Source organism: Paroedura picta, chromosome 3, assembly GCF_049243985.1.
Source record: "Paroedura picta isolate Pp20150507F chromosome 3, Ppicta_v3.0, whole genome shotgun sequence".
NCBI lineage: Eukaryota > Metazoa > Chordata > Lepidosauria > Squamata > Gekkonidae > Paroedura > Paroedura picta.
Genome location: NC_135371.1, coordinates 32698252 through 32722191, shown reverse-complemented (window position 1 = coordinate 32722191; position 23940 = coordinate 32698252). Strand labels below are relative to the sequence as shown.

General features: G+C 41.9%; 1 protein-coding gene across 8 annotated transcripts in view; it reads right to left on the bottom strand.

The window, feature by feature from the left end:
• ITPR1 (inositol 1,4,5-trisphosphate receptor type 1) overlaps positions 1-23940 on the bottom strand; it is a 264215-nt gene that overhangs the window by 40903 nt on the left and 199372 nt on the right. For all 8 annotated transcript variants that reach the window (XM_077325238.1, XM_077325242.1, XM_077325240.1 and 5 more), the window contains 6 exons: positions 13160-13340; positions 11772-12028; positions 9554-9754; positions 4887-4997; positions 3630-3725; positions 639-761 (listed from right to left, as the gene is read on the bottom strand). In XM_077325238.1, the coding sequence (XP_077181353.1) occupies positions 639-761; positions 3630-3725; positions 4887-4997; positions 9554-9754; positions 11772-12028; positions 13160-13340 (969 nt within the window). The remainder of the gene's footprint in view (positions 1-638; positions 762-3629; positions 3726-4886; positions 4998-9553; positions 9755-11771; positions 12029-13159; positions 13341-23940) is intronic.

Here is a 23940-nt window from a genome sequence, read left to right as displayed (position 1 = left end):
ACCAGACGACTTGATCAGGTGGGACAGCAAATGGGAGCCTATGTCTTAAAAAGAGGGTTTTTACAAAGCCAATTTTTCTCACATATGACTTACTAAAGATCTATTCAAGGTGCATATTCTTGAATTCTCTCTGCTTGGCCAGTTTGAAGAAATCAGACCATATTTCTCCCCTTTCCAAAGCATTACTAAAATAAGAGTCCTAGCTGTGAATTACATTAGGGTACAAGGATACACTAAAAAAAAACACACACTTATCTGGTAACACCTTTCCACATCTCTTGCCCTGTTTGGACACTGACCTTCAAGAAGAACTCAGGACCAACAGAAGACATGTAATGGATTTCTTGTGAATACAGGGGGAGTACTGAAAGGTTGTATAAAACTGACTGTCCCCATTAATCCTAAAAAATATGAAACTTCCTCATGAACTTTGGAAAGTCCACAGCGGATGACACACAAACATAAACTCATAACAAAACTTTCAGAACTAGCCACCAAATAAAAGAACAAGACAAAAAAAATCCTTTATATTTTTACGACCAAGCATTAGGAGAGAGACATAAATCGTAGGCTTGAATAACCATGGATACCAGACTAACATCACCTGCACCCCGGCTCTTTTATAAACTCAATCATACCTGATGGGCTAATATGTAGATATTGTGCCCCACATTTCTGGGGGATGCAGCAAGATCTTCCCCATTCTCTCCATCCTCAAACTCAACCTCTCCTTGTAGATAAGCCTTCTTGATCACCTCTACCTGGGGAAAAGAAATACACAGATCGAAACTGGAAAATACCGGGACTGAGACGTGAAGCCAAAACAAAGGCAGAAGTATACAGTCATCAGAAGACGGTATTTTCATAGCATCACAGGCGTTCTGGGAATGGAAACTCATTTCGAGGAATTTCACACTGATACCCCCTTCCCTTTGAAACAGTGACCTGGTTCAAGCCTGATTTTTTTTTTTAAATAGAAGTTGGCATTTGCTGCCAAACTCGGCCTACATTAGGAAGCACTTGACTCAGGAGAATAAAAGCCAAAACAAAGCTTTATCCTCAGTTCACCCTATTGTTGCTGGATGATACATTGCATCATTGTCTTGTCTCCAACTGTTGACATAAACAGGCACAATGTGTTGAGTTGGTAAACTTTTAGCCTGCACTTTGGAATTCCAGGCTTCTGTTTGGCCATCTTTTAACATGGACTGCGAAAGAGCTCTTAGAGACTATTAAATTCATTTCTTTGAGTTCTATCCCATAGGAACTCTCAAGAGATCACACAACAATGCCGGGAAAAAGTCACCATGACTTACAATAAATCAGACCATTGGCTTATCAAGGTCAGCATTGCCTGCTGATTGGGAGCAGCTCTCCAGGAGGTCAGGGAGAGGTCTTCTATATTCCTTATTACTTGATCCTTTTTGACTTTGGGGGGGCAGGCACTGAACCTGAGACTAGACCTGCAAAGCAGCTGAATCATGGCCATGTCACCAAGAGAAGGCTGAGACAGTAACTCACTTGTGGACTCAGTGGCAGAGTACAGATTTTATTTCAGGTGTTTGTAGTCCTAATCTGACACTCCAACTGCTATATCACACTTGGTCTCTATTTTAAATGTATTTGGTTATATCTTAAGACTTGGTCAGTTACTTGAAATAATCCACTTTTGCCTGTTGTTAATACGTTACCAGCCCTATTCTCAGCAAGCCTATTCAACAGGGCTTAAACCAAGGAAAGTGTTCTTAACATTGCTCTGTGTGAAGCCAATGAAGTGACCAGGGAGATCTTCCATGGAGCAACAGAAGCTCCCCTTCCCCTCTGCTATCTAATCTTTAGAGATTCTGGCAGGGGGGATGGCTATTCTGGCCAGCCACAATACCCCAGGGCTTTTGGAGCCACTGAGATCTCACAACAGCCCCCCACCTGACTTTGGTTTATTTGTCAGAAGAAAAAAGAACAGCCCACTGCTCAGCATTTATTTCTCAATCTCCTGTAACCAATGATGCTTATTACAAAGCAGCTCTGCTTTCAAGATGGTCCTTTATTTTTTCATTAGAAACCACATTTTCCCCTTCCCTGCTGACTTTGAGAACAAAACATGCTCTTGCTAGTCGAAAGGTGTCAAACTCATATCTGACAGAAATATGACTTTGTGGGACCAGGCTATGCATCCCATAAGATGTAATGCCAGGTACCAGAGATATAAACTTTATATCCTTCATGATCTTCAATGCCTCCTTATCCATGGAGACCCAGGTCTCACGAGTAGAGCAGCTGATGTTTTTCCACCTATGCCAAGCCAAGCTACTGGCACCCTACTTAGCCCCGGAACACCTAGACATCCATGAGACAGTCACCTCTAGACTGCACTTCTATAACTTGCTCCATGCAGGCCTACCCACTCTGAAAACTACAGAATGCAGCCAACAGGACCCTTATGAGTACACCTTGGAGGGCACACATTCAATCTGTGCTCCGACAGCTGCACTGGCTTGCAGCTGAATTCTGGATCAAGCTAAAGGTTCTGGTACTTATCCATAAGGCCATCCATGGCCCAGGTCCTGTGTATCTGAGAGATCACCTCTCTAACTACACCCCCCCCCCCCAAGAGTGCTTCACTCTACTAATACCAACCAGCAGGTGATCCCTGGCCCCAACTGGTGGAATGAGCCCCTGAAACATATCCAGGTCCTGCTGGAACTAGTGCAGTTCCACAGGGCCTGCAAGATGGAGCTCTTCTGCAAGGCATTTGGTTGAGGCCAGTGAAGTTGCAACATCTTCCAGGCCCTTCCTATCAAAAAGATGCCCCCTGACCATGCTCTATCTCTGGAAGAACTGAAGATAAATCAAGATAGTTGATGCTGCTGTTTGATTTTTTTACTTTAGATGCTATATTAAATTTTAAATTTTATCTATTTTAGATTTTTAAAATTAATTTTAGTGAATTGTTTAATCTGTCAATGCAATACAATGTGCACCGCCCTGAGCCAATTCGCTGGATAGGGCGGTATATAAATTACATAAATAAACAATAAAAGACAGCAGCTGGAGAGCTGTGCAACCTCACCTTGGAAGCCAACTCTGGTATGAAGGTGGTTGCAGAGGTTCCAAACTTACCAGTGAGGCTGTTAGCTAAGCAAAGGGGTTCTGCTTGGCTGCTGCAGCCCTACTGAAACCATAAGCAGATTGGACCTAGCCCACTCATCCCATCAGGCAGCCTCCTGTTCCCTCCCTCACACCAGTTGCTCTTAGGACATACAAGAGTCCTGAATGGGTCAGTTCCAGCCCCTGGGCCTTGTGTTTGACACCCCATCCAACATTTCTTGCTTTCACATGCTAACAGAACCCGTAATTTCTTCCAAAAAGCTAACTGCAACAGTACACAGACCATCTTATGCTTGGAGGTCAAAAAAAGCTCAGTGCCATTATTCAGAATTTATAACTGACTAAATTATCAAAAGTGCTTCCGATTTGCAGTTGGCATTGAATAGCTCAATTCACGAAAGAACAAAGTTTACAAGATGTCCAACAATATGATCTTAGTCACCCAATTAGCAGTCTGACAGTTTAATGTTGCCAAGTTAATTGTTACTCTATTGATTTTGGACACATGCATGGAAACTTACCAGTTCTTTGGGTCTCATATTATAGAGGATTCTTTCTGCATTCTCACTATCATGTCTGCTTTCCATTATTGCCAAAAGTAACTTAGAGGCATTATTCTGATGGGAGCGAAGGGAAAACAGTTCATGAACAAATGCATTATAAAGCAGGAAGAAGAAGAGACATTCCCACAAGAGCAACATTTTCTACTGTAGGGTAATTATTGATTATAGGTACTATACTGTTCTTAGTACATTGTTTTCAGATGTAATCCACCTTGAGTCTCCATGAGTCTCCTCTATTGTTGCCTCCTAGAACAGGTACCTAAAGATATTCTGACTTTGTATATGAAGGTTCCCTTTACTCATCATGGCTAATAGCCATTGATGGGCCTATTGTACATAAATCTGTCCAATTTCATTTCAAAGCCATCTGTACTCACAGTCATCCATACATCCACTGGCATTGAATTCCATCGTTTAATTACTCCATGAATTAATAAGTATCTTATTTAGTCAGTCCTGAAGTTACTGCCCATAAACTTCACTGTGTGCCCCTGAGATCTAGTACTAAGGGAAGGGGAGAAAAAGCTCTCTTTATCTACTCTCCTCATCCCAAGCATAATTTTATAAACTTCTATCACATCCTCTTTGTTTTCTACACTGAAAGGTTCCAGACTCTTCAGACTATCCTCAGAGGAAAGGGTCCCCAACTAGGGGTGTAAATTTGGATACCCCCCAAATATCTTATCCATATTTTCTGCCATTCCAAAAGTATCCAGGATTCTTCAGGAAAATTGGAGACAAAATCCTGGATATTTTCAGGAACAGGGGAAAAATCGGGGAAACTACTGAGAGGTAGGGAAGCTGCTCCCTACCTATCAGCTTTTTCCTTCTTTCATCTGCAGTCCTTTTAAACCAGGCTGGGTCAAAGAGCCTGCAGAAAAAAGTTGAGAGGCTAGGAGACTGCTCCCCACATATCAGGTGTTCCCCCTTTTTCTGCAGTCCATATGTCATTAACTCAGTCAAAATCATGTTCTTAATTTTTGTCCAATTTCAAAATTTAGCTCACAAATGAAGAAGAGGAGAAAGTACATAACATTACTTTAATGTTTCATATGATTAAACACCCCCTCAGCACTAGTGATATGACACCACCTGCTTCTATCCAAATTTTTCAAGCCCAGCTGATCCCCTCCCATCTCTATTGAATCTCTGGACCAAAGCCCTCTGAACCGCCACTATGACTGTGCCCATACTTGTCACTAGGTAGCCACTTACTTTCAGTTCTAATACAAGATCCATCCTCTTCTTCCCCAGAGGATTGATGTCATTAAGAATTAGTGCCGTAATTATATCAATACCGTTGGACTCATGAGTAGCAATGCAGTTCTGTATATATAACAAACAAGCCAAACAACAAGCAGTTCAGGCAGAGAAACATTCAGATTTACTATCTGGGAGTGCCCCTCAGTTGAATATCAGGTATGAAACCACTGCTGAATGACTCAAATTATAAAGTGGGCAAGGAAACTCTATAGGGTCCTTTCAAATAATACTTAGTGTCTCCATGTACAATGGTCAAACCTATTTCATTCTCAAGGATAACATCTTGCATTGTTTTGTGGACAGTTTATTGAATGTTATTTTTCCTTTGTTCTCTGCGAGTTAATTGCTCTTTAAACAACTAAATGGCTTTTAGTTTTCTGTGTATGTGTTTGCACTTGAGCACACACACAGACAGGAAGACAATTGTTCCCAGTTATAAAACAATCCAAAACGCTCATCGTTGCCACCCATTTTCTTTGTCAAGGTCAATATATTAATTTGCATTTTATTCTTATAAATAAAAAATGAATAAGCACAGTTTTTAAATGCCTGGCATTCTGCTTCTTGATTTTGTTTTAAAATATTAAATTCAGGCAGAGAAGGCAGGCTGGTTTTGTTTTATTTCGTCTGCAATTGCTTCTGCACATATAAACAAGGCAATAATTTATTCGTTCAAACAGATATGCCAGATAATTGTTGGCCAATCCATTAGTATTTTATAATCGTTTGATTTTAGATTTTTAGAAAAATAGAACAATGCAGGAAATACTGAGCAAAAAAGGCTGCTCATCTCAGCACTTTTCTATATTCAAAACTGAAACAAGGCTTAATCATAGGAGGAGCATTAATAACACCCCCACACAAATTTTAGGAGTAACTGAAAAAATCATATCCTTTTGTAAAGGGTCAAAGTGTTTAGAGAGAGACATGCACAGAGAGAAAGAGAGATTTTGTGTGTGTCAAACTATGTTGGCCCTGGAAGTCCCTGGAGTAGAAAATGGCATTGCCCTACCCAAGTCAGTACTTATTAGCCTGAGTGAATTATGAAGCTATCAAGAGTGTTTCATGAGGAACAGTTCTTTAGCTGCTTTTCTGGTGCCTTCTTCTGTGGGATGGTACTCACAGGCTGGATTCTGGAGATTTTTGGTAGGGGGATCACTGGGGTATGAAACTGGGTTCACTGTGGATGGGCAAGTAGCTGGATTGTGCGGTGTGTTGGACTAGATGACCATGGAGATAACTTCCAACTCTGTGATTCTAGTTTCCCCTCTGGCTTCCAGGATGCAATAAAGATCCCTATCCAGGAATGCCATGGCTAATTCAAGGATATAATACTTGATAAAGGAGAATGGATCAGAATAGCAGAAGGGGAAACTGAAGTCCTCTCTCTTGCCAAACCAACCCATGGGGGAGTATTATACTGGTTGCTAGAGACAGGTGTACATAATGGTTAGGAAGGGGTGTATTTCTGACTCTTTCCCCTTCTGTGGTCAATTGGACTTTCAAGTAATTTACTATGATTTCAGCTACAGATGATAAGTCCAGTTGTAATTAGGATTCCCAAGTCCCTCCTTGCAACTGGTGGGGAGTGGGAGGAAGACATACCAGGATTGAAAGGCCTTAGGCACATCACCATAGCGACATATGAAGTGATATCATGTCATCAACCTCTGGGAATTGCTTGTTTTTTTGGCAAAACTCTACAGTAAAACAGAATTTTTGCCCAAATAACAGACTGTTCCCCAGAGGGTACAGGTGTGATCGTGTCACTTGCCACCTCTTCTTTGGAATTGGGCTCCCAGATGATGGAAACTCCACCTGAACAGCTGGGTCCAGCAGCACACCCAAGGATGGAAGTATCAGGAAGTGAGAATGTTTTCCAGTTATGACCACATTCCTTTGTCTTCCAGGAAAAGAAATTCCACAGAAGCCAGTGTCTCCATATCCTCAGGCTTGTCCCAAACCAGCAGAGAGTATAAGGAGGAGAGAACATTTGACATGTCTAGGGAGAAGATGAAGCACTTGACAAATTGCTATTAAAAAGCTATCAGTGCTAATTCCTGGAGTGGAGTCCTTGCAAAACCAGGACTGCCAGGCTGATCACTATCACTAAACATAATAAAGCTCAACTTGAGTGCACTCCCTATCTGATTACGCTCCCTGTCTGATTGGCCCTCCCTGGGTGAGTGTCACCAATAGGGAGAGAACACTGCCCCAATGAGGGCCAATCAGTTCAAATTACATGCAGATAGGGAGAGAGCACTGCCTCAATGAGAGCCAATAAGTTCAAATTGCATTCGGGCCAATCATGGGGCTTATCTGTTCTCCTGTTCCTCTTCTTGGAAGAGCTGCCAGCCTCTCTAAAAGACCCTGCTGCTCCTTAATTGCCCCATCCTTAGCCTTTTCCCATCCTCCATCTCCCCCAGGGAAGGGAGGGAAGCTAGCTGCTTCCTTTGCCTCCTCTACTGGTCTCAGGTTTCAGGTCTCTGCTGGAAAGAAACATGGATGAGCTGACTCAGGAAGGAAGAGAGAATCAGTATTTCAAAAAAACAAAACAAAAAGAATACCAAGGGACAGACAGAATGCAATGAATGTCTAACTCAGTCCAGGGTGTCAAAGGTTCTTTCATGCAGTCCAAAGACATCAACAGAAGGGGCAGTTCCACAACCCAGACCTTCCAGTCTCAAGTTAATATCGGCTGTCAGCAGGTTCTCAATCCTCACTCTGTGACGACTCACAGTCTTCTGCAGTCAGGAACTGTATTGCTAATATGGTATGATGTGTTTTAGACTGGAATTTGCTTCCAGCACATAGCTGGCATTGCTTAATTGACTCAGGTGTGCTGAGAAGGTAGGGAGCTGCAGCTGGAGGCTGGTCAGAGGAATGAGGAACTCCTGCAACAACTTTGGAATCTAAGCCCTGGTTTGTCTGCACCTCCATTTCCTCCTGCTGGTCAGAAATCTCATCCAACTGAGGCTCAAGGAGCTCCTGGAAATACTTTTCCTCTGAGGAGTCCTCGCTAACAGGACCTGGGCTCACAACCCCTCCCCATGGCCCTGCAGCTGGTCATCAAAGCACTCTCCCCCCACCCCCATCTTCCCTCTTCTCAGAGGGATTGGGGGGATCCAGCATCCAGCCTGGCACTTGGGAGATGTGGACGAATGGGAAGAGGGAGCCCCTCCAAGCCTTATCTGTCCAACATATCCTTTGGGAGATGGGGTGGGTAGGAAGGAGGCAGCTCATCCCCTATAGCCTTCCTCAAACAGCCTGGCCTTTGGGAGATGTTTGGTGGCGGGGAGGCAGCTCCTTCCCCGTGGCTTTCTCTACATAGCTTGGCCTTTAGGAGATTTTATTTCCCTCCCCCACCACCTTACTGGCCTGGCCTTTGGAAGATGTGGGGTTGAATGAGATGGTGAGGGCAGTGGTGACCTGTGTAGACACTACTGTATGGGGGTGGGTGTAAGAGAGCCAGTGCCCCTCCAAAGCAGGTATTTTTTCCAGGAGAAGTGATGCTTTTCTTCCCTTCTCCCTTGTTTTAATCTTTTTTTCACTGCCTTTTCTCTCTCCTGTCTCTCTTTCATCTTCCCAAATGTTTCCATGACTCCACCTGGAAGTTGGCAACCCAGCTGGCTGCATATGGGGAAGGAGTCAGGAATCAAACCCAGCTCTTAAGATTAGAGTTTGCTACTCTTTAACCACTTCACCACACTGGATCTCAAGATCGAGTGGGGGTTGGGGGGAGGAGGGCCAGAACTCAGAAATGTCACAGTGCAGGTGTATGTGCTAGCGCCTATTGTATTCCTGGGTGTAATGGGCTTTGCCTCTAGTCTCTCATAAATTGCTGTCTTGGGGATATCTGGGGAAGGATTTCACAAATTCTGAGAGGGTGTGTGCATGTGTAATAGTGTGCACTTCTACACCATCCCATAACTATCAATTCAGATCATTAACTACACAATACCTTGATGGCTGCAGCTATTCTGTAATTAATGTAATCACCACATCCATTAGAGAATTAAGCACTATATTAAAGCATATTTGCATGAATTCTAAGCACCCTTTCAACTCACAATAGGCACTTCTACTCACTGGAGAACAAAACCAGTCAGCACCATGATATTGCTGAAGGCAATATATACATGATACAGAAAAATATATTCTCACCATGCAAGGCAATGAGGACACAGTGGCCCATGTGGTGACATTCAATCTATGGACATGCATGAAAATGTCTATTTTCAGCTGTGTAATATGCCCAAAACCAATTATATCTGATTTAGGTAAACAATTAATTTGTGGTGCCTTTATCTCATCACTTTTCCATTTGTCAGGAGATTATACTAGTATGTTCCATTGCCTTCTAGCTTTTCTCTTGCTACATTCAAAGAAGTGAAATGTCCACCTACTAGAATGATCTCTCAGAAAAACCTTGGTAACTTAGTGTAACCCATTAAAGGCCTCTGCCATCTACTAGCCATTTCTGGACTTCCAATAAAATAATCCCAACCCTTTCAATAGTCCTATTCGCTAGCACAAGAGTTGACATTGTCATACTTGTAGATTGCACACCAGAGGCCCCAAGAACTATGCCATGTTCCCCACTAGATCCATTGCCTTACCTGGTTTTCATGACAAGGTCCCTGGCAGTATTCTGTCAAACTTTCCAGCGTCTGGTTGATCAGTGCTACATTTTTCTCATTGATATATAGACCAAGAAGTCCAAGCCCTCCAGTTGTGCTTCCACAAATACAGTCCAGGAACTGCAGAGTCTCACACACTAAGTTGTAGTTAGTTTTGTTGTTTTGGCAGCGTAGAAAGTTCTAAAGAAGGGAATGCGAAAGAAAGAAAGAAAGAAAGAAAGAAAGAAAGAAAGAAAGAAAGAAAGTTCTTAAATTAAATTACTATCCCAATCTTCCTTCATAAAACTGGAGGCAGTTAACATGGCTCTCTTGGCCTCAATTTTATCCTCACAACTTAGGGAGGACAGTTTGCCTGAGAAGGAATGTCTTTCTACGGACCAGCAAGTGAGACTCCTGGCAAGTAGGTGTTTGAAACTGAATTTTCCTGGCCTAGGCTAGCACTGTAATCTACCACAATGCTAAATAAATAGGAGACTGATTATTTTCAAAAGCAATCCATTCACATATTAATTTCTCCTCAGGAAACTAGAAAAGGCATGGGCTATCATTGAATTCAGGGGGGCTACCTGAAGTGGGGGACAACTGCCAGTGCCAGCTCTTCTGCTCCAGTACATAAAAACTTAACCTAAGACTTCTGAAAGCCCAGATAATGCCTTTCATATTTACTTAGCACACTGTAAACGTGGTCTGAACCAACTGATCATTGCAGATTTTAAAGGAAACAGACAGATTCTGGGAGTATGTGACATACCCAGTATGTCCCGCCCGCCTGCCCATAGGCTATTTCAAAACATCCCATGGGAAGCAGTTTTTCCCCTCTAAATTTTGGGAGAGGGGAGGAGTGACATTAGCCCACTTATTCATCCCTATTTGAATGCAAATTGGCCTAGCCAGGAAGCAGTTATCTGGAGGGGAGGGGGGAGAGAAGGGCGGTTTCTTTCCAGAATGCCCCAGGTGATTTTAACTCCTGGAACCAGGGGAAGGTCTTTTGCCTGCTGACCATTGAAGAAGGAGGTTGCTCTGATTAGAGTAGAGGTGAGCAGCCACCTTGGACCACATGGTTGGTCAGGTGAACATTGATTATGCAATAGGAACTTATAACTTCTTAAATAAGGTGCCTGCTCTATTTCTAACATCATATAGTAGAGGGACAGAAGGTTGCATTTCACCCAACTTCTTTTGGTTTCTTTTGCTTAAATCTGTGCTGTGGTGAAAGTATGTTTTTAAACATTGTTCCTTTAATACATCCTTTCTAACTTTGAAGCTGGCAGTGCTTCTCTGATCCATGTAGTGATCCTCTGTCTCAGAAACACTAGTCCTGAACAAGGGGAAATCCCAGAGCCATGGTAGGGAGGCTTGGCAAGCAGCTACTTCCCTGAAAGTGTACTGCACAGTTAACTGACTCCATTGCAGCCAGAGCACTGGGTAGTCTAGAGGCTGGGAGGCTGGTCATCTCAGGGGGAAAATCCCATCTAATGACCAGTGGTGGCAGTGAGTTACCCAGAGAGATGCTTTTGCCTTGGCAACCCCTCCAGGGGGTGGCAACCAGTAAGGAAACGAGGTGGGCAAGGCAGAATAAGGTTTGCAAAACAAAAGTAGGCCTGTTCCATCACACCTTACTGGGTACATTAAGTTTTGGTAACAGGACAAGGCCAGGAACCCACAAGCCCAAATCCCAAATAAGTAGTCTCCATACAGTGGTGTTTTATGTATTGCTTCATTTAAACTTTGCCTTCCTCCCAAATGTTGACCCAAAATGTCCCACATCATTCTTCTCTCCTCCATTTATCTTCACAACAACAACAACATTGTAAGGTATTGATTAAGCTAGGAGTGTGCAACTTGTCCAAGGTAGCTAGCAAGAGTGGGGGTTTGAACCTCTGTCTCCTAGATCCTAGTCCAACACTGTGCAACATTTTTCTATAGGATCCACAGCTGACAGCATCCAAGTATAACTAGGAACAACCTTTGAGAGGAGGCAATTTCATGCACTGAAAGCTAGAGTATCAATAAACCAAACGAGTTTGTACTCAAAGAAGAAGCAATTGAACAGAGACGTTCCAGGCTACAAAAGTCCACCTCTGGTCATGAACTAGCTAGTGTTTGGGCCAAGTAAATGCCTTCAGCTGAACGAGAGATAACTACTTGTCTGCCAAAAATAAAGCAGAGACAAGCATGCAGTTTCTGTCTTGCATACCTGCAGGTCCCGATTGTGGTTTTCACACAGCAGCTGCAAGAACCGAAGAATGGGTTGCATTATCGTGATCACAGGACTCATCTCCAAATCATCTTTGTTCTTATCTGTTGCAGACTGTGCTCCATCCCCAGCTGAGTAATGGTCATCAGGATCAGCTTCCCTCCTGTAAGTGTTATAGGCCTTCCTTGTAACAGTAGAGGCTTCAACCAACTGATCTCGCACTTCCTCCGTAATTTGGGTCATGGGTTCCCTCAGCACTAGAAAATCAGATTCCATTAGCAAGTTAACAGCCAAGGCACTGAACAAACCCATCCGCCAATTCCAGAAAAATTAGCACATGATCAACAAGCAGTCTGCCTTTCAATGTAGATCACTGTAAGCCACCTTGAACACGACTCCGATGAGGTGGAATGGAAAACTCTTAAATAAATAATATATTTAGACTGGGTATGAGAAGCTGGAATTTGGTAAGACTTTCCCTTTCACATGCCTTCTCAATAAGGCATAATAAACCCCCTTTTTACGATTAAAGGCTAATCTAGAAAACCTCATAGAAAAATACCTAGTATGTGGCAAACATTACCTGCTATTTGTCAGATTTCCACATGCTGTGGCATTAGAAATACATGCAAGCTGCTTATACTGATGGATCAGAAATAAAAGATTATTATGGGCCATAATTCAAGTTGTCAAGAAGAGACATTCTGTCATGTTGCATTGCTCCTTTCCGTTCTCCCCTAACTGATATTTTGAGGCATCTATTTAAACACGTTATGGATTTGACTAAATTATTCCTGTCCCTCTTTTAAAAAATCAAAAAGTTAAGAATTCTGGGGTAATTCTGGGTTTGTTCCCATATCCAAGTTATATTTTCCACCTTGTATGCATGCTTCATCTTATACCCCAATATACGCTGCTGTTTACTGATAACATGCCACTGGGAAGCAACCCTCTTCAGTCTCACCCAACAACATGTTATTGGAAACCAGAAACATGTACTGATGCATCAGATATATTCCTCTGTGTGTGTGTGTGTGAAAAGAAAAGGAGCAGCTTGAGGTTAAAAAGCATATTTAAAATAATTTCTAATCTCTATTCTAAATTTAGAGCATGGGAGGTTCTGTTTCTAAGACTAGGTAATAGCAGAATTCTACTGTCTAAGGAGCTGGAAGCATCAAGCCAGCACGAAGACTGAGCAGCATATCTGTCCGGCAGACTCATCTTAAGAACCACCATTTTAAGAACACCATGGCAATGGGTGAAATGGGGATGGTGTCCCAACAGGTTTGGACCTCCATGATGTAGACCAGAAAATCAATGGCTGAACCATCACTTCATCATTCTTTTATTTCTGCATGATCTTATAAACTCAAGTGCTGGAAAGTTACCTTTTCTCCTGGCAGGCACATCCCTGTCTGAATCATCATCTTTCTTTTTATTTCCCAAATCACTAGTGTTAACGGTGACTGTAGCCTTGATTTCTTGCTGGGCTACTTTCATACGATCATAAAACACTTTGAAGAATTTCTCTGATTTTTTATCTTCTGTTAGCCGGCAAAAAAATGAGTGCTATAAGAGAAGAAATTCAGAACTGGTTGGCAATTATCATAGAATCATAGAATCATAGAAACATAGAGTTGGAAGGGGCAACACAGGCCATCTAGTCCAACCCCCTGCTCAGCACAGGTTCAGCCCAAATTAAAACAGAAGTACTAGTTACTAATACCAGGTATATAATAAGCTTTTTAAACAGTCTGTGCTGTTTATATAAGAGCCTCACAGCCCCTAGTTGAGATGTGAAATACCTCAGGAGATAAACCAGTATCTAGAATCCCTTGGGGTAAATTCAGCCACTTGAAGAATACCATATCACCTCCACAGGTAATGGAGGTATGAGAAGGTTAATGGAATTTAATGGCATCAAACTCTGGGAAATGAACAGGGATGCTGGCCCAAGATGTTCCATCTTCTCCTCAGAGTGACCTACTTGTAAAGTTAACTCCTAGAGTAGAAGGTGGGGAAAGAAATTTCCTAACAAGATATTGTAAGAAAGGGGTAGCTTCTGGGAAGGATATGAAACCTGAGTCAAGATATAGAAAAGCCTCACAGATGCTTTGAGATAAAATGAACTTGCATTGCCACGGAGAAAACAGAGACCAGAAAATTGAGGCATTGGCATGTAGCCAAAACAGCAGGAAGAGGATGGGGCAAAATTTAAGAGAGCTTAGGGATGAGAGGGATCCTTTGCTGCAAATGAAGATGGTTGTAGGGAGGAAGAAATTATTAGCCAGCAGCTCAATGGCAATAATTTAGGATAATAGTAGGAGAGCAAAACAGAAGGCTCAAACTGCCCAGGGACACCCCTCTTATGCTTTTAACTTACAAAACCAAGGTTACAGGGAACATTCAATACAAAACAGGTAATGAAAAGTTTGGCACTATTTTAAGTTTATCCATACCTATTAATGCTTCTGTAGCTAAACTACCTCGGTACTACTAAGCCAGCCCTAAATGATTTCTGAATTATTGCTTCCTTGCTAACCGCTTTGATTTTATGCAGCTAAAATATCATACAGGTCAAAGTTTAACTAGACTCAGGGCTCCACTAAAGGACCTGTCTTCAAAGCCAGGATTCACTTCTTCTTGTTTAGTTAAACGAATTCCAAACTGGTTCACATACTCAAATATATGATAAATAAAACCCCAAGCAACATTTAGACCACTACAGACCACCTCCTATATCCACACCAGTTCTATTTTAAAATTCCAGCCTCAAACACCCAGCAAAATTTTGTTTCCAAAAAGATGGAAATGTTCAGACAAGAGAGACCTCCATAGAAAGCAGATTTCATAACACTGGGGTGACTACTTGCTCTCTGCTTACATTCTGGATTGTATTTTCAACGGGGTTCATAGGGGAATAGACGTTTCTACAGAGACCAGGGCTGAAACCATTCAGACTTCAGGACACAACTCACATTTGAATTATACCTGGAAACCCAGACCGAGCCAATAGCGTTATTGGAATACCCATATGATGTTTTTTGCTCGTTCCCAACAAAAGATGGGCTATGGCACTGTGGAATACCTGTAGTACTTGAACAGCTTTCAAGAATAGTAGAATGCACAGCCATTACTGTATAATATTCTCACCCAGAAATCACCAAGGCATGAATGCCAATGGTGGTGGGAACAGTTGGCCCATCAGCCAAAGCTGATAAGAAGCACTGGTCACAGGTGCAAACCAATAGCTCCCCATCTATAGAATTATAGTCATTCTGCAATAGTGATGCTGAGAGCTTGACTTTCCAGTGGGGTTTGCCATATATCATTATCTTGCAGAGAGATGAGAGGCCTATTTGTTGGCAATGCTTTCACAAATCATATTATGAATACCTTTTAGCTTGGAACAAGACATTGCCCGTGCTATTGATATATGGATGAGTGTGCAAAAGTGTTTTAATCAGATGTATACTTGACTTAGTCTTGGATCCTTCCAAGGAGTTCTATGTATGCTAGGCAACCTTTGCTACAGAGAATGCTTCCTCTTCCATTATCATCTCTGCACCTGGACTCATTGAAAAGGGCACTGATCTTATGCGGACAGAAGCACTAGTAGGAGAGGAAGCAAACTCCTTGGCAGAAGCTGTCTAGTGCGCACAAAACATGTTTACAGAATTCAAGTTTTTTGTTTGTTTGTGTGTGCGTGTGTGTTTTAAAGTGAAGTACGAGCACAGGACAAGGAAAACCCAAATCTGTCTCCAGAAAAAATGAATAATTGAAAGTTGGAAAGCCACTGTCTACCTCTACAACCTAATAAAGGCAAAACATACCAAACACCTTTACCTGCTTCTCCTTCTCCACGTATAAATGGTACTTGTTTTCCTACTTAATGTTTATTATTCTAAAACCGAGTAGCAAACAAAAACGTATCTTTTCACTTAAAACAGAGCACAGCACAAACCAGAGAGATGACTTGCAGGAAGGCAACAAATAGCTGGGGAATAGTTTCAATAGTTATCAGATGAAACCAATATGCTGTTACATAAATCAGAAACGGAGCTTAAAGCATGACTGCAGGATAAACTTGCAAGTGGGTCACCTTATGCAGAGCGTTATGAAATTAGTTAGCATTCTGCAGTGGTTCATGTTGCAACAGCTTCTCCTATAGGTAAGACATGAAGTCTGATTTATGGAAAAAGCAAATTGAAAAAACAAGGGAGGGAGGGAGGGGGGTACATCCTCACAGACACAGACAAAACAAGGTTGTCCTCAGGATGGTGGCCTTTGATCATACCAATTTGGGTAGCAAAGTGACTTTCAAGTATGAGTAATATCATTTTTTCTTATGTTATTAAATAGCTGATAGGATTCTACACGTGAAAAAGCTTCTGATACCAAAGGAAAACAGTATTTTTTGCTTTTCTTTTTTGGCCTTCCTTCTTCTCCTCTATAATATGAGGTAAATAGTTTTGGATATCCCAGGGCAATCAAGCTCTACCATAGTATCTCTGCAGTGTACAAAAGATGTTTTCTGGTGCTATGTGGGATTAACTGGCCAATAATTGGTCAGCAGTGAACTGTCACTGCAGACCATGTTACTCAAGCACTGAGAATGTTTGGTGCCTTGAAAGACATGGGTCTTATTTGAGTGGAAGCACCAAATGCTGAAGAAATGTGCTTCACAGCAGACAATCACATTTGCAAAGGAGAAGGGTGCCACACAAGCAGAAAGAAGGTTTGGGATTTGATCTATTACATAAGGATGCCCATTAGTTTGGATATTAAAAGGATGGTATGTGTGTAAAGTGCCTTCAAGTCGCAGCTGACTTTTGGTGACCACAATAGGGTTTTCAAGGCAAGGGACTTACAGAGGTGCTTTTGTCACTGCCTTCCTCTGCATAGGAACCCTGGTATTCCTTAGAGCAGGGGTAGTCAACCTGTGGTCCTCCAGATGTCCATGGACTACAATTCCCATGAGCAAAGGCTGGCAGGGACTCATGAGAATTGTAGTCCATGGACATCTGGAGGACCACAGGTTGACTAACCCTGCCTTAAAGGCCTCCTATCTTACGAGGGCCAACCTTGTTTACCATCCAAGATTTGGTGAGATGTAGCTAGTCTGGGCCATCTAGGTCAGGGCATTAAAAGGTTTAGCACAGAATAACTTATCAATTTATAATTACTTTTAATGGCATAAAAATACAAATATATACAGAGTTTATACTAACCATTGACAACTGTTTTAAAGACCATATTGCTTGGTTGCTAAGCAATGGAGGCAAACAAAGAGGCATATCTCTAATTCTTTGACAGCTAGCAAAATGCTAGACTAGGTGGACTTCTGTGATCCAGAAAGTCAGTTTTTTTCTTTTTTTCTTTTTTTTTTGTATTCATGAGATTTCTTTCCCCCAAAATGGCAAGAAGATCTCTCCTATGGCTGGCATAAATCTTCTGAAACAAGAGATGAAATACTCAGGCCAACCTGGAAAGTTGCACCTTCTTAACCATCTCTGATGGCTCTTGTTACTTGGAATGAAGGTATTCTTGGTATGCTTAAAGGCCCTGATCAACTGCAAGCCTTCAGTGATAGAAGCAAAGGCTGACAATAAAAGAGCTGCTTTTAAAGTCACCAAATCCAGTTCTAATCAGAGAGGTGTTAGGCTACAATAAGCAGCCCATCCGTCCCGAAAACCGTGGGGCACTCACCCTTTCCTGGTCTTTGTCCCGGGTCCCGCTCGGGTCCTTAAAAGTCCCGCCAGCCGGAGCCCCCTCCCTGCCTCCCTGCCCCTTGGCCAGCAGGATGGCTGGCAGCGGTGCTCTGTCCTGGCTGGCCTATGCAGGCGCGCCAGACAGAGGCCCGCCCTTGGCCCTCACCTGGCCTGCGCTGATGCCATGCAGGCACACAGTATGGGAGAGGCGGGCGGGAGATAAGGTGAGCCCAGTCGGAGAGAGAGATGGAGGCCGTTGACGCGCCGCCGCCTTACAGTTCCTAAATTCTGGTCACCTTAGGCTACACTAATTGTATCATAGCCAAGATTTATCCAATAAGAATACATCTAAAAACTGACAGCCTCTCCTCTTTATACAAACACCCTGAATGTTAAAGTTCTGTAACATCTCTGGGAGAAAAAGATAGCTAGAATAAGAAAGCAGAGTACATAACCACACACAATGATCTTTTTTTAAAAAAAGAAATCCTCCTCAGATATGATATCTTATATCTGTAACAGATACCAGGCATAGATGACCCAAAGTAGACCGTGCTATGGCCTTATTTTCCTTAGAAAAGATTATTTTTCTTTTTCTTTATTTGGTAAAAATTTCCTTCTTCTAAGCTGAATTTTAAAAGATTGTTGGTGAATGGGTAGCTTTTGGTAGAATGGGTGTCAACTAGACTCAAATAAATATGAATACTTTCCTCCCTTTTCTGTATATATGATAAATATGCTGATATAAATAAAGTTCTCTTGCCTGATACTGTTCGTTTATTTTAATTTATTTTTCTTGTGGCTTGGAAGGCACTTGATGATAATGTTGATTACTTGGTTGGTGAACCATTGGGTTGCATATTACTTCTCCAAATGGTGTGTAAATTGTATCCATTTACTCTACACTGCCTGTCCCATGCTTGCATTTGAAGCTGATGCAGGGTACATTAATATACTGGTGGTAACAGTATCTTAAGAAAAAGAGAGACTGCTTAAAATGTTTAATAATGCATTTAATCTCATATTGGAGCTGGATGAACTTTTAATAGAACACCGACATTTGCTAAGGGGAGAGGGAGATGTATGTGTGCATCAGTGGGAGGTAGGTGCTTTGGCATCTTGTATTTCGAACAATTAAGAAAAAAAACCCAACAGCCATAGATTGTTCACATGATTTAAAAAACCAAATAAGCTGCTTTGTTGGTTATATAACCGTGTGTGTGTGTGTGTGTGGGGGGTCACTATTTGATTTAAGACATTTTAAATAGAATAAGAAACACCCCCACCCACCCCCCTCCAGACTAAAATCTGGGAGATCCAGATTTGAATCCCTATTCTGCCATGGGAGCTGGGTTGTCAGTCACATTCTAAATCTAGGACTGCTATGAGGACAAAATGGAGCAGTGGAGAATGTTATAGGTCACTTTGGGTTCCCATTGGGGAGTAAAGTTGGGTATAAATGAAGAAAAGAAAGAAATACATTAGAAATCATGTTCACAGATCAAGTTGCTTCTTTTAATGATGTGCGTAGTGTAGCTCGGAGATCTGACGATTGTCTGGCCGCCAGGTAAGGGTCATTTGGAGGTGGTTGGCCATTTCCTGGCTCAGTACCATGACCCGTAGTGTTCCTTGGAGGAACTACCACCCAAATCCTTGGAGATCTTCCATTCAAATACTAGCCAGGGTCAGCTCTACTTAGCTTCCTAATTTCTGGAGGGCCTTCAAAATGATGCTCTTCCACCAGGCATTTGATTGAGGCCAAGAATCACCATTACCATCTGAATGTGCCCCTGCTGGTCTCCTTCCTCCATCCTACGCCTGGTTGATAACCAGTATTCCATCTATTTGGTTCTCGGGCATTATAGGAAAAATTTGATGGTGGTGTATACTCTGATTGCTTAGCTGTAATTATTTTACATATTTTAAAATTTAGACATTGTACAGACATTTAACTGCAAAATCCTGTTGTGGGTCACCCTGAGAACATTTGGAGGTTCAACCTATAAGCCTAAATATACATAAATTAAAATACATATTAATAAGAACCACTTGTTTCTTGAGAGTCAGTTTGGTGTAGTGGTTAGGAGTGTGGACTTCTAATCTGGCATGCCAAGTTTGATTCTGCGCTCCCCCACATGCAGCCAGCTGGGTGACCTTGGGCTCACCACGGCACTGATAAAACTGTTCTGACTGAGCAGTGATATCAGCACTCTCTCAGCCTCACAGGGTGTCTGTTGTGGGGAGAGGAAAGGGAAGGTGACTGTAAACCGCTTTGAGCCTCCTTCAGGTAGGGAAAAGCGGCATATAAGAACCAACTGTTCTTCTTCTTGTTCTGAAACCATACCTGACATCCTGTAACTTTTGTACCGTGAGAAGCCTGATATCCTGCAAATTGTCTGTGAGGGGCATAATACAAGTGACAAGAAAAGAACAATTAAATCAGGTTCTCAATATGTTTATAAAAACTAAGAACTGGAGTTGATGTTTTGTGTGATTTTCAGGACTAGAGCAGAATAATCACCCATGCTTTGATTTGGCTATCTGATAAGGCCAGCTGGCTTCCTATGACACAATAGACCATTCTCATCTTCATAAGTGACCTGGAGTTAGGGGTGAGTAGGGGTGTGGCCAAGTTCACAAATGAAACAAAATTATTTAAGGTAGTTAGGACAAAAAGAGATGGCAAGAATCTCTACAAACTGAGGGAATGAGCATTAAATAGTAAATGACATTCCACGTGAGAAAACATAAAGCAGCCTTTCTCAAACCTTTTTACTGTTGAGAAACCCCTGAAACATTGTTCAGGCTTTGAGAAACCCCAGAAGTAGCACAATCATGCAAAATATCATTAGGAAGCATAGCTGTGTGCATGCCCATCCAGGGCCCCTCCCCTCCCTACCCCCTCCAGACCCATCATTAGCCATAGGGGGGAGGTCAACATGACCATATATGGTCATATAACTCAATCAATGTTTAGCAAATTTTAAAAGTTTATTAAAATTAACTCCTGATGGGAGGGCAGTATAGAAATGCAGGAAAATAAATAAATAAAATAAAATAAAATAAACTCCCACCCATTTGGGAAACCCTTCCAAGGTTTCATGAAACCCAGGTGGATAAAGTGATGCGTATCATGGAATATAATCCCAGTTTCACATATACACCGATGGGATCTGAACTGGCAGAAACAGATCAAGATAGGGGTACAGAGGTGGCAGTGGATAAAATTGTTGCAGTCTTCCTGCTTGTGGGTTTCCTAGAAGTAGCTTGCTTGTCACCTTATGAACTGAATGCTGGCCTTAATAGCCTTTTGGTCTAATCCAGAATGGCTCTTAAGTTTATAGAGGTTTTCAAAATCATAATTGTATGTTTGTGCCCTCAGAAGCTGAGCAGTAGTTGCTGTACGTTCCACGGGAAGAAGACAAAAAATTAACTCCAATTTATAATGTACAAACCACAACTGTACTTTTGTCTTGATTGCTCTGCCCCACCACACAACCCTGTGGCAGCTGGGGGGGGGGTCAAGCTTGGGTAAATCTAGGTGTTGTGTCAACTCTATCCGCCAGATTTACTCAACAGTTCTATTTTTAAATGGTCTATCCTGAGCAACTGGCCGATAACATCTACCAAGAAACAGAACTGTGCCATCAAGAAATAGTTCATACTGTAACACAATCTATTTCTGTTGGGATTTGTGTTCTTATTGACCTTATTATGCATTTAGGCCACATACTGTGAAAAAAATCACTAGTGAAAGATGTAAATTCAAAGCATTAGATATGTTTTAAACCACAATGTATCAGTTCTGGAAATTGATAACATATTCTGATACCCGGCAAGATCAGAGTCATTCTGGTATTTTGTATCAGATTTTATCTGTTCCAACATATAGTCGAAAATCAGGCTCAAACTGCAGGATCACGGGTCAGTCTCTTGCCTGTCCTCCCACAACAGAAATCTTTTCCATTTCTACTTATAAGACTTCCCTGTCATGGGCTTACGAGCCTGTTAAGACCTGTTCTACCTTTGAAAAGTTCCCTTCTGCAGTATTAGTCAATTGGCTAGGTACAACGGTCAGATTTCTGGTTGGCAAATGGACCCACAAATAACTAATCTCAAAGCTATAAAAACACAATTATCTCTGCCTTTTTTAAACAAAGAGGGCAAGAGAATCTCTAAGACTGAAATGGTCTTAAATGTCAACCAAAAGAATCAGCAAACTCGCCCATTTCCTCTAATGTATCTGGCACCGATCACTGATGTGGGACATTAGAATAGGATGGTCAGAGCTATATAAAGTATCTTTTTAGCTTTTTAGGCAGATGAAAAGTCATTTACCTTTAGCGACCTTGGATTGCATTCCAGCACTCAAGCCGTGACAGTGGAAAACACTCTGCTGCAATATGAATGATGAGAGGACTATGAACACTTCCCATTGATAACAAGGACCTCTGCGCTCACAACGGAATTGTGTGGTCCAGCAGTCAGCCAAAATACCTTGGCATTGCATTTGAGGCCACTGACCAGACTCTTACTTCTGGCCGCTAATTAATATGCGCAAGCTTTCAAGTTCTCCAGATCTCTTAATCAGTTTGGATTAGAATATTAGGGCGAGATGTTTTCAGCCATGATCCAGCCTTTTAAATTCTTCCCATTTTAAACCTGCTGCCTGATGAACAACTCAGGAGAACGAGAGGGCTCGTGCGGTTTCACGCCGTTTCAGAAGATCCCAGCAAAAGTTGTTACCTGGCTTTTGTTTTGGATTTGTCTTCAATATGGCTGCCTGGACCTTCTAATTAATTTGCGTTTTTGAGAAGCAAGACTGTGAACACTGTGACAACTTCCCTGAAGCTGCAGCAGCAGCAGCCACCATCCATCATCCTTCTTCAGTTCTAGCATCCAGAAGCCATTTTCTAAACTTTGGACTGAGGTCATGCGGTTAGCCCCTCTGCTCTCCTCTGTCACCTCACAATCAGTTAGACGGGCATCTTCTCTAGTCCCTTATTAACGTCCTTACAGGACTCATTGTCAGGCAAGGACAACTTCCCTTCGATCTTATCTCCCCCTTTCTATTAACCCATTATTTGCTGCACGTTTACTTTCTCTTGTCAATTGCTTGCTACAGTGGTTTGAACTTTCCATCTTTTGAACAACCCCCACTTCTCAAGGAGTTTCTTGGTTTACAACAAAACAAAAAAAGAGGGAACTTTATTTTTTAATTGTAGAGCTCCATATGCCTTTTGAGAAAGGTAACACCTTAAGAAAAGGATTTAATGTCAGAAGCAGTTAGCCTGCTTTTGGAGGGTCCTCTGAGTGTCTGACAGTATTTTGTTTCACAACCAAAATCCATGGGCATAAAACAAAGCACATCACAGGATGGCTCATAGGGGTCATGAGGCAAATTTTACAAATGCTAAGCACCGGTAAGCAGGGTATTCAAAGTGCTCTCACGTTCCCAAACTACACCATTCCCCTCCCCCTGCTAATCTGTAAACTGATTTTGAAAATTTTCTGTGACGTTACAGCAAATGAGATAATGCCTATGATTAATTGCTGTAGCCGCAGAGTTTCAGAACAGGCCTCAGACAGTCATATATTTGATTAAAAAGAATATCCACCAACGTGCTTGCCGCTTATGCTCCCCAATTCTATTTAATCAAACTTGTATCCTGTGGATGAACGCCTTTCCTAATTTGTTATATATTTTAAGTCTGAAACCTTCTTGAATTGACCTTCTGAGTGGCTCTCTTCCAGTTCCTCCTCCTTTATAGGTCAATCTGCATGATCCTTTAGACAATGACACAGTAGCAGATACTTGCCCCAAGGAACTTACAGTGAAGAGGGGAGCCATTGTAGGCAGGAAAGTATGAGTGCACAGTGGGAAAACACATCAGTTTTGTGCATGTTACACAAACTTAGGCTTCAGTTCAATAGGAGAGGAGGATTAACAAGTGCCTTTCTAATAAACTCTGTGCCGAGCTTTCTGAGGACATATTTTGTTCAGGTATATGCTGAATGTTTTAGAGCAGGGGTCCCCAACCTTTTGCACATGGGGGCTACATTAATGTGCCCAGTGCCTAAAGAGGGCCACATCATAAACTAAAATGTAACAAAATTATTAACCTACTTACTTAGATCAAAAGTAAACATTCAAAGGTAAATGAAGAAATGTTAACTTTAATGCAATCTATTTTGGAACAATATTTTACTGTGGAATCCTGTTATTTAGCTGCACATGCTTACCTAGTCAATGTGATTTTTGTGGCTATTTTCTATTATCCAAGGCATTAATGTCCAAGTTTGTGACAGACATTCTTAAAATGTCATGTAAATGTTCATCTGTAAGCCCTGACCTGCACTTCAATTTCACAATTTCCATCTTGGAAAAGGGTTGTTCACAGATGTACGTGGTGCCAAAGACTGTGAACATGCCTGTAGCAAAATTCTTTAGGTTGATA